The following is an 11,867-nucleotide window of genomic DNA, read 5'->3' on the forward strand; positions in this document are numbered from 1 at the left end:
GATGGTTGTGAGCCACCATGTGGTTGCTGGGATTTGAACTCTGGACCTTTGGAAGAGCAGTCGGGTGCTCTTACCCACTGAGCCATCTCACCAGCCCCAACAGCCTGTTGAAACAAGCCACATTTTACCAATCACAGTTCTTACTGGGTATCTCCCTTTGACTAACTAGGGACATACTAGTAAGAGAAAGATGGCGAACAAGGTTGGCCAGGTGGCACATGCATGTAATCCCAGCTCTTGAGAGGTGGAGGCAGTAGGATCAGGAGTTTAAGGTTATATTGGATAGATAGTGAATTTGAGTTCTGCTTGGGCTTCCTGAGACTGTCTTTAAAACAATCCAGAACAAAACCCTTCCTTTCTTTGAGCAGGGTGTGATGTTACTGTTGGCTGTCATTCACCTTATTTCTTCCTAGCAGTTTTTAGTTTGCACTACCTCTCCCTAGTTTAGTTCCTATTGCTGGCTCATCCTACAGTAATCTAAGCTCATATTTAACAGGCATTGAATTCTGACTGACCTTAGAAACAGCCAACAGGTTAACTGTGTTACTGATCTCTCCTTTTCTTACTGTAGTTGAAATGAGTATATTAACTCATATTCTTCATCTGTGATTCTCCCTACTTTAAAAATATAGTCCACTCAGGATTAGAGACTCTGCTTTTGAGGCAGAAGCAGGCAGATCTTTGCAAGTTCAAGGCCAGCCTGGTCTACTTTGAGAGATGCTGTTTTAAAAAACAAAGAAAGATGGAAGCCTCCGTAAGTCTGTAGAGGTGCTTGCAGTGGCTTCATTTGGACTGTAATATTTTTTTGAGCCAGATACACTGCTGTGCACTTGTGTTGCTGGAAGCTCTTCTCTTCTTTGTTTTATTTATTTATTTTTTTGGTTTGTTCGAGACAGGGTTTCTCTGTATAGCCCTGGCTGTCCTGGAACTCACTCTGTAGACCAGGTTGTCCTTGAAGTTAAAAATCCACATGCCTCTGCTTCCCAGTTGCTGGAATCAAAGGCGTGCGACACTACCACCCAGCTTGGAAGCTCCTTTGATCCAAGGAGAGTTTGTGGTTGTTAGAAACCTGCAGTAAGTTTCAGCCCTGTGCCCTCACCTGGGCAGTATTAATAGACCCAGGTAATTTTTTTTTTTTTTTTTTTTTCAGGAGACAGGGGGAGCGGGGGTTGCAGGGGCAGTCTTGAGTAGGTCAGGCTGGCTGACCTTGATCCTCTTGCTTCCATTTCCCACACTGGGATTGCAGGCATCTATGCCATTTCCAGTAACCATGACTCTTAAATTTTTTTCCTGCTGCACTGCTCATTGACATAATTTTCTTCTATTGCTTTAAGTTTTTTGAAGCTAGTAACCTTGCATTTGTCTGTGCTTCTGTATCTAACATAATATCTGGAGGATTTTAGATAATTGAAACAGTGAAGAGGTAGTCTCAATGCTTAAACTGCTAGGGGACTACCGTGGGATTAACCTCATTAAATGTAACTTGAAGAGGTTAAATGAACCAAGGCTTAAAATGACTTCCTGTTTTGTGCGGTGTACAGGAATGCTGTCTTATCACTAAACACCCCAACCCCAGTTTACTGTCTTGTGAGGCAGTTTTGTCTGGACCCAATGTGTTCAAGCTTTTGACATCTTACTGAATAGAGAGAGTACCCAAGTAGCAAAGTTCAAGGAGTTTTATTTAGAGAGCAATAGGAGACTGCAAAGGAACAGGCCCAAGAGCCACAGATAGTGTTTGGGGCTTCCTTTTATGACGTCTAGGAAGAGGAGGAAGTGGTTGCTAGAGGAGGATTATGATGGTTATCTGTTTTCTTTGACAGGCTTGATTGACATAAGCTCTTTTCATTGGTCCTTTACCATAATGCATCTGATGTTACTCATTTGCAAGCCTAATCAAGCATTGGTATTAGATGGCAAATAGGGTTTTTTATAAAAAAAAATTTTTACTCAAGATGTCAGTCTGTTTTACTGTGCATTACCAAGCTGGATATGTTCTAGGACATGTTTGAGTGGAAATGTGGGTGTTAGGAAAAGATTGTTAAAGATGAGCCAACGCTCTGTGATACTAGTGTCGGTCCCAGGTTGCTAAGTGCATGCTTAGAGAATGGTGCATGTAACTCAAGTGAAGGGGTGTCCTGGGTTGCTAAGCTTCCCTATCTTTCCTGCCTCAGTGTGTTTTAACTTTAATTTTAAAATGTGATATTCTTCACTTGTATTCTACACTCTCCTTGTCTCTTTCTCTTATTGGCAGCCGGTTAGAAGACAGTCCCTTACCCCTCCTCCTCAGAACACTATTACGTGGGAAGAATACATATCCGCCGAAAATGGAAAGTAGGTGTTTTGTTTTGCTTTGTTTTATTTTTATTTTTTTGGTTTATGTTTTCTTTGAATTTTTAGGAAGAAAAAAATTGTTAAAACAGTGTTTTTGGTACAAGAGTTCTGAGAGAATTACATATTATTGGTGTATTTTTATCTGAAACTATTGTTCTACCTTTAAGAAATATAAAGTAAGCATGACAAAGAAACCTACCAAGTTATGTGTGCACTGTGAGTTTAGAGCCTTCTTTTTACATCTTTTTTGCCAATCACACACACCAGGCAATACGCAAGAAGCCTGCAGGACTTGTCTGTCAGACTTGGTGTTCATACCTATGTTGATGCTTTAAGCATCATTGCATTTCCTGTTAGGCCATTCCAGTTTGTTTCCTCTCTGCCTTCTCAAGCTGGGTCCTGTCATTCATTTCATTGAATTCCATAAACCTTTACTTACTGCTGTGTCACTAACTCTTGAAGAGGAGTTAGGCACACCATTACTATTCCTTATGCATATATTGAGTTGACAAGAGGTGAATGAATAAAGGTTATTCTGAATGAATATGTTTATCTTGGCTCACCAGTGTTTCTCTTTGGTGGAGAATAAAATACCTCCCCTTGTATCTACCCCACTGTGCTAAAGAAGAAGCGGCCTTGATTTTATTTAATTGATTTCTTATTGAAAGGCATGCTATGTTTGTCCGTTTGCATGTTCTGTTCTAGTGTTGGGGTGTTTGACCTTGTCTTTTTGTGAGTGACTATTTGACTAGCCTTCATTAGATTTTCCAGCAGGTCAGAGGAAACTATCATATAGTTACTTGTGGCATGTGCCAGATAATTCAACAGAACTTTGAAATCAGGCAGGAAATCCCAGACACAACACAGTGGAATAAGGCAGGTCCCCTCTATGTTAATTCTGCAAGAAAAATGGTTTTGAAATAATTTCTGCGTCCTTCAACTCAACTTTGTCTGCTCAGCTTATTCTGTTTTTGCTTCATCATAGTCACATAATCAAAAGAGAAATATTTTAAATTTGTTATAATTTTAACAGTGCATATGTACAGAATTTTTAATCACAGTGCCTTTTATTGTTGAATGTTGAAACTGTAGTAGACAGTGAAAGAGATTGAATTAAATGATTTTTATTTTGTTCCTAAAATGGTGTTTAAGTTATATTCAGTATGAAATTCCTTGACTATTCGTGTTATTTTCTGAACTTTCAAACTGTTTCTTTTGTCCCATTTCTTATAGACATCTTGTTTTTAGCATAATAATATTATTTCTGTAGATAAGTAGAAGTATTAATGAGCATTGATGAGTTCTTAATAAGGCCTCCTTAACAGTGTGCTTTCTGTTGTAGGGCGCCACACCTGGGCAGAGAACTGGTGTGCAAAGAGAGCAAGAAAACATTTAAAGCCACTGTAGCCATGAGCCAGGAATTTCCCCTGGGAATTGAGTCGTAAGTATGCTGTTGATTATGATAGGTCCTAAGAGACTCTGACAGGTATCTGACAGTACTTGCATCTAAGGTGTTGAAATATAAAAAAAGTAGACAGCCTCAAGACAGGCTTGAGAGAGAGTGTGCATACACCCATAACTTTTCTGGTTTACAGAAGTATCATTTTCTATAGATAAATTTTGGATAGTCTAAAGAAAATTATTAAAGCAACACATGATTCCAAAAAACCCAAACAAACCTCAAAGCATAGGAATTTGTGGAATAAAAAGATACTGTCTTTTAGGACATTAGTTAGACTGTCTTGTTGACTACTGAATGCAAAGCCCAGAAATACTCTGCATTTTGCCATATGAGTTTTGGTGTTTTGAGCCAGGGTGTAATCATGTTTGTTTCTCCCTGACCTCCTGCCCCCCCCTTTTTTTCCTGATAAACATTCTGTTTTGAGGCTGTTCCTATTGAAAACTTAAATATACTCCTCCAGGCCCGTCTATACCAGACACTCCTTTAGAAACATTGAGTTTGGAGAAATGGGCGTATGGGAGGTGGGTACTAGAGCTCACTTTTGATGGGATGTAATCTCAGCTCCTTATGAAAATGTAGTTAGGGAGGACTTGAAGGATCCAGTTATAATTTTTCCCTAATTTATTCCCCCCTTTAACCTGGCCCAACATGGTGACTTTTTTTCCCCTAGAGAAGGCAACAAGGTCTATAATTTTCAACAGAGTTTGTTCAGAATCTCTGACTATGTCACCGTCAAGCTTTAGAAGGGTAGATAGGCTGTTGTGTAGACCCTCTACGTAAGCTAGAGGTCACACATGGGGAGAGTCTTGAGGCAGTGTGAGAAAGGGCTTAGAAAGCACAGGCAGACATCTGGTTCTGGACTCTGATTCCTAATAAAGGAATACAGCTGATTTTACAGAGTATTTGGAGTTAACTCCAGTGATCTTAAGACACGAGCAGTAGCTAAATTTGTACATGCGATGATTGTGACCATTGTCATAGGAAAAGGGAAATTAAGGAATCCTGGATACAGAAGATAGACAAGAATCCATTCTACAGCAGTAGAGATGTCCTGTAACTGCTATGGAAAAGCACATCAAGGACATAATCAGTGTGATTACATCCTCCTGAGTTGAAGGCAGAATGAAATGAAAAAACAGATGGAAAGGAATACTAACCATAACAGTGAACAGCAATATCAAGAAACAAATATATCTGACACAGTTGATGAGAGTAGATGTGGCTGAAATTCAGTTTGGACAGCAGATAATAGGTTAGAGACATGACTGAGAGTAGAACTGGCCTGATGTAAGACCCAGTTACTGGCCTCCAAGTGTGGCTTGTATTTGATGTCTAACAGAAAGGAAAGGACAGAGTCTGTGAGATAACATTTGATTCCAAAATGGGTACACAGTTGTCACCATCAAAAATTACTCTGTTAAAGTGAAGGGTGTCTTTGCTTTAATTGGACTTCATTATAGCCCAGGAGTTTTTAGATCATGTGATTACAGATGTGAGCTACTCCACCTTGTCCAGATAAACGTCTGGGTTTTGTTTCTTTGGAATTTGTTTTATTTTATTTTAGTACTGCAGATTGAACCTAGGGCAACCGCTCATATTGGATGAATTTTATTCATGGCCTCTATTTGTAGCCTGTCCCTTAGTTACTAAGAAACAAATCTAAGGTATTTGGGCAAAGAAAGCATAAAAGTTACCCACGCATAGTTTTTGACACATAGGAAAGGATAAGGGAAGGATAAATTATGCACAGGCCCACAATCATCTGTTTGGGAGGCTTGAGGCTGGAGGATCAGAACTTTAAGGCCTGCCTGGGTTACAGAGTGCAAGACAAGCCTGGAAAAGTTAGTGGGACTATATGTCTCAAGTTTTTTTTAAGTAAAAATGAAAAAAAGTGCTTGGATTAAGCTCAGTGGTAGGTGCTGGACTAGTATCATGGGATCCTGGGGCCAACTCTTGGCCCCAGAAATAAAAAGGTAAAGGAAAAATAGTATGACTATGTGCGTCCAGCTGTTGGTTACTCAGTAAAGGAAAGCAGCAATCTGATGGCATGCTGCTTATAGCAAGGCACTGGAAACTATGCCTTGTTGAGAGAATAACAATATAGAATAAGCCAACCAGAGGACCAAAGGGGTTGTCATGTGACTGCAATATTAGGACACAGAAGGATCCTGGAATCTACAGAGGATTCTGTATGACCTGAAATTTATATGAGCCAGCATCATAAGTACTAAGATTAATTTTTCATCATGAAAACAATGAAGCTTAGTCATGAAAATAGAAGTTCACTTCAGCCCTGCCTCCCAGAATGACTGAGTAGCCTGTGGGCTTTAGTAAGAAAGTATTTTCAGGGAGCTGAGAGCAGCACCCTGTAGTGCACAGCTGGAACCTCTCCTCCTCAGTGCTTGGGAAGTTGAGTCTGTGAGGTTTGAGCCATGTAGTTCAAGAAATCATTGCAGACATGAACCATGGAAACATTCTCTTCTTTTATTTTTCAGATTGTTGAATGTTCTAGAAGTAATAGCACCCTTCAAGCACTTTAACAAGCTTAGAGAATTTGTTCAAATGAAGCTTCCTCCAGGCTTTCCTGTAAAATTAGGTAAGACAAGTCAGATGGAATTTAACATGGTGTATATTTTAAAGGGCAACAAATATACAAGTGACTTCACTTTTAGTAAGTTTTTTTTTTTTTTTAAGTATTTTGGTGCTTCTGTTTTGTTATATGTATGAAATGCCTGAGAAATAACAGTACCAGATGCAAGTTTGATTGCTATGTGATTTAAATGAAATATATAAAGGACACAGGAGCAATTCCTGTAGGAGAGTGTATGTGAACATTTCAAGCTACTAAAATGTAGACACAGAGATAATGAAGCAAAAGGATCAAGACTTGAATTGTGTAGACTGCACAGCACCAGTGGAAGTTTAAGGAAGCTGTGTAGAGGGAGAGTTGGCATACTAGTTCCATCCAAATTCCAGAAACAGATCATTCAGTATTCACAGGGGAAGTCATGAAGTTTAATTCTGCATACTTTACTAGGGTTCTCCTAACAGCTGATATAGAATGTCTTCAGCAAGAACGCACTGTGGAGCTAGAGTCAGATCAGCACTGTCACCAGGGTGATAACTTTGCTGACTTCTCATCTGGAACCTTGAGTTTCAACAGCTTTCTATATGCTGAAAAGTGGCGTTACAGTTTCTGGATTCATCTTTCTGGTGTTCTTTCTCAGGGCTAGGACTAGGTCATGATTCTTGGGTTGATGTACTTGCAGAGATCCTGAGAGGGCAGACTTGGATCATAACAGCTGAACTATTTTGACAAAGAATCATAATGTATTAGCAATTATTCCCTGTGGGTTGATCCTAACTCCATGTCTCCAGTACCACACACACGTGCGTGTATGCACATGAGCAGAGGGACCAAGAAGGTCTTTTAACTTTTGGTCTGACAAAGGCACAAACACTTTAGTGCAGAAAAGAGTTTGTTTTTTAACCACATGGTGAGATTGATCCCAGCACTTTGCCTGGCAGAGGCAGATGCATCACTGAGTTCAAGGCCAGCCTGGTCCATAGGGTAAGTTCCAGGACAGGCAAGGCTACACAAAGAAGAAGCCCTGTCTGGTGGTGGAGGTTGGCTTGCAATCACCCCCCCCCCCCAAATAACCCCCCAAACCAAAAAAAACCCAAAACCTAGGAAGTGAACATTCCCTTACCTTAGTTTACAAAGAAGTTAAAGGTCAGTCTTAAATGTGATCTGTAAAGCTTCTTAAAGAAGTGAGCATAAAGAATTTCTTTTTAAAGGAATGAACACAGTAAAGGAAATTTACAGATTTGGGTTAAGAAATTCTTACAAGCCTTACAAAAACTGTTTGGTTGATAGCACCGAGTTTGCTAACTGCTGGGAGACTGTGTCTCTCCAACAGTAGGCATCAGTGGAAGCTGGGAGCATCCTTTCCCTTGTTTTCTAGCATGAGACTATTTCTGCAAACAAACTAGGTTTACAACAGCAACTTTACTCTTTCTCCCTGTGGGTAGGCTCTTGGCTTGGCTTCCATAGACCACTATGGAGGCTCTTCACAGATGAAATCTGAGGCTCCTGAGTAAAGTGGTTTAGGAATCAGACCAGCTTCTGTGTGGGCTGTACTGTTTCCAGGAATTAAGAATCAAATGATCAGAGCAGACTGGTGAATGTACTTCCCATCTCCAGATTCACTTTGAGCCAGAAACTTTTATACGCCTGCTATGCTGAAGCAATTTGATTTTATCAAGTGATGAGGTGTTTCTTGAAGCAAAGGTGTCAAGATTTAAAAAATCGTGGGGGTTGCACCTGTTCAGAGCAGCCTGGGGAGCAGCTGCACAGGCCCAGGCCCAGACCCTTGGAGCCCACTGCACAGGCTTGGGCAGGTGCATATTGGGTTGTTGTGGAAATACTTGTGTGATGGAAGGTGGCTGACTCGAGTGGGCTATCAAAGATGGACATCTGACTACATCTCACTGTTTGTTACATCTCATTGTTCTCCAGATATACCCGTGTTTCCCACAATCACAGCCACTGTGACTTTTCAGGAGTTCCGATGTGATGAATTTGATGGATCCATCTTTGCTATCCCTGAAGACTACAAGGAAGACCCAAGTCGTTTTCCTGATCTTTAACTAATCTGGAAGAGCATGAGGCTCCAGGTGGAAAAGGCAGAGCTTTTCTAAGCAGAGTGTCAACACATCAGTGATGTGATGAAAAACTGACCTCTAATAAAACATCCACAGCTTCCTGATGTGCCATTCATTCATCTTTTTAAAGTCACTTCNTGTCTGTAATAGTTTGACACCCAGTGACCCTGAGACCTTCCTATGTAAAGCAGCTGTGAGTGCTGTGATTTGTTTTTAAAGATTTTTACACTTCTTGTTGAAATATATATCAAATAAATATATCTATAGCTATATCTAAAACACTCCTGGACCATTAACGTAAATTCTGTGTCTTAAGAGATATGAAACCCTTTGAAATGCGTCACCTCTATTCAGGGTGGCATGTATAAATGTTCCTTTAAACTTTGTTTTCATCATTATGTATAGTTCTGTAGTTTGAATGTAGTTTTGTGAGGTGAACAGAGCAATGGTAACCATCAAACAGTCTCATTTACAGCCTGTTGCAATACATTCCGAGGGAACGCTCCCTGCAGGGAATGTGGTGCGCCCCCCACCCCTCCAGCACCTTGATAACAGTTGCATTTATAGCTGCAATGCATTCCAAGGGAGTGCTCCCTGCAGGGAATGCGGTGCCCCCCAGCACCTCCATGCAGCTCATCGTGGTGCTCTTTGTTTCACCTGAATCCTTTTTCAGTGGAAACTGTTTGTTACTGATCTTCTTTTCATAGAACTTCTATTTTTTTTTTTTTCCTAAACTTGAGTTTAAAGGTCCTTGTTCTGTTGATAGGTACGGTAACATGCTTACAGCTAGCCCTCTCAGCACTTTAAACAAATTCCAAATTTTTAAACTTGCTTCCTAGTAAGTGCACGTAAGTCAGATTATTTTTAATGGAATATGGATGCATTGGTGTCAATTTTAAAAAAAAATATGTATTTTGGACAATTATGTATGTAACGCTTTCAAAATAAGGTAAAAACATTTTATATGTAACAATATATTTGTTATAGGCTAAAAGTCCAGAAACACACAAGATTGAAAGTTCTTTTTTTTTAAGTCACAGGAAAATAATTATTGATTTGTCTCCAAAGTGTTAAAATCATGCATTACTCACTTTTGCACCTAAATTTTTTCATATTTATTAAAAGATAGTTTAAAGATCCAAGAAAGAAAATTAGGGAGAATAATGTTCAAATCACAATAGTATCATGTTGTANTAAAGACTTAGCTAAATGTTTGTGTCCTGATGAGANGTGTCAAGATACACNTGTCAGGTTGTTACAGNGTGACTAGTAGTTTAAACTTTGACCAAGACTTTTATTGAAAGATGACTTATTTAAAAATCCAAAGTGTCAGCCATAAGATATTTATCTCTTTACAGTTGCATCTCACATAGTGATACCACCTAGCATATATTGACATTTTACTTTTTCTAAGAATAATTGAGTTAAAAAATCAAGGCCCTCATCCCTCCAGTAAGTGATCTATTTAAGAACTGAGAAGCCCAAAGCTAGCATGATGAAATGGAGGCAGTGGCTGATCCAGTGACTTAGCTATTTAGTTCTGTTGTCAATCATGACGTCCAAGGTTCTGAAAGGCAGTGACCACTGTTGCTTTAGGCTCATTGGCTTGAACATGTAGGAAGAAATGATAAATTTGCAGCTTGGGATTTAGAATTTCTTAAACATATGTGAATATTTTGCTGGGTAACACTGGAGATAGGACTACTGAAAATTTTTGCACTGGATTGTACTACTGAAAATGGTTGCACTGGATTGTTTTAAGACTTCAATTTACCTTTAATGAGTAGTAGAATCAGATTGTCCATTCCAAAATGTTTTTTCTCTGATCACAAAGAACAAGTGTATCTCTTATGATGGTGGGAAAAAAAAAGGAGTTAATTAATGCAAATAAACTTTTCACAATATTAGACTTTTCATGATGTGCCTATTAATCCTGTTAAGAAGATCAGTGTTTTTGTATACTCTTACATGCATATCACTGTTTTGAAATGTAGATAAAAATGTAAAGTTCTGTATGGTAAATCTGAAAGTTTAAGCTGGTATTAGGGGTCCCATTTAGAAAGGTGTGCAATACTTCATCACTCATGTATGTGACTTATGATAGATATGGTTCCCATCTCCAAGAAAACATTAGACTTGTCCTCAGTAGACATTCTTGGGCAGAGGAGCTGCAGTTCTTAAAAGGAGTGTATAGCAGGTGTTGTGGCTGAGTTAAAGAATGTTTATGGTTTGAAAGCTATATTAGTAGCTAATAGCAAGCAGCTGATCACAAAATTACAGCTTCACAGGAATTGGGCTTTCCAGTCAGGCATAGTGGCACTGAATGCCAGCTCTTGGAGGCTGAGGCAGCAGGATCAAGAGGACAGAGTAAAGAGACCCTATGTTAAACTAGGTAAATAGTGGTTACAGATGTAGCATTTTGGCTGCATGCTTGCCTTGTATAAGCTGCTATAATCAAGCTCTCCACTCTCCACTAAGTCTACAGCAGACCAGAGATCTGGATCTTTGAGTAGAGAGTTGGGAGGGGGCGGGGGAAGGTGGTCCTATTTTGCAGACAACACTGAAATTTGCCAAGAGAGTAGAAATGCTCTATTTTGGTAAACTGTGAAGCTGTAGGTTTATATAAACATTTCATGCCACAAACAGGCAGCATTAGCTGTCACCTACAAGTTTCCCAGTATGCCAGCAAGTTCTAGATCTCACTGCACCCAAGGGGGCTAGCTTTAGGTAAAAACAAAGATGCACCTTTCAGCTTGCTCTGATCAGCACTTCTAACCTCTTTGCTATACCCTCGGCACTTGTAAGCCTATATGCATTCAGTCAAGTCAGCTACTTACTTGCCAGTCATTCAGGCTTTAATGTTTTTCAAGTGAATATGGCTTTAAAGCTTAATATATCAATAGTATAGACCCACTTATTTATCTAAAGGGTTTCGTTGACTGGATGGTGGAATTGAGATCAATTCAAAGGTCAATGTTGTTCATCCCTTTGTGAGCAGCAGCTCGACTTCTGACTTAATGTGTCTTCAGCTCACCAGTTCTTCCTCTGCATGACACCCAAGCCTCCAAAGTCACAAGCAACTTGTCTGCTCTGTGGGATCCAGCCTATTTCAGGTGCCAGGTTCCCTGCTTCCACTGCCTGGTTCTACCTGCAGTACCAGTTACAAAGCTCAGTCATTAAGAATCAAATTGCTTTCTAAAAACCAAAACTGCTTTTCTGATAACTACTATTACATTGACTCTATGTAATGAGACATTATTTTGGGTGCTTGCTAAGTACTTAAGACTTAAAAAAATACAATTACCACCAGGAAGCTACATTATTTTGTATCTAAAATACTGGAAAAGTAAAAACTCCATCTTGGGATAACATCTTGATTAAAGATTTATAGAACTCCACTTGTGATCCT

The 11,867-nt window shown here is 39.5% G+C and overlaps 1 protein-coding gene across 1 annotated transcript in view; it reads left to right on the forward strand.

Annotated features, from left to right (window-relative positions):
• The window catches only part of Ankrd13c (ankyrin repeat domain 13C), a 60,034-nt gene extending 49,669 nt beyond the window's left edge, over positions 1 to 10,365 (forward strand). The window contains exons 10-13 of the mRNA XM_021158979.2: positions 2,252 to 2,331; positions 3,674 to 3,772; positions 6,289 to 6,389; positions 8,313 to 10,365. Of these exons, the coding sequence (XP_021014638.1) occupies positions 2,252 to 2,331; positions 3,674 to 3,772; positions 6,289 to 6,389; positions 8,313 to 8,443 (411 nt within the window). The 3' untranslated portion in view covers positions 8,444 to 10,365. The remainder of the gene's footprint in view (positions 1 to 2,251; positions 2,332 to 3,673; positions 3,773 to 6,288; positions 6,390 to 8,312) is intronic.
• The last annotated feature ends 1,502 nt before the right edge of the window (positions 10,366 to 11,867 follow it).

Source organism: Mus caroli, chromosome 3 (genome assembly GCF_900094665.2).
Source record: "Mus caroli chromosome 3, CAROLI_EIJ_v1.1, whole genome shotgun sequence".
Classification (NCBI taxonomy): Eukaryota; Metazoa; Chordata; class Mammalia; order Rodentia; family Muridae; genus Mus; species Mus caroli.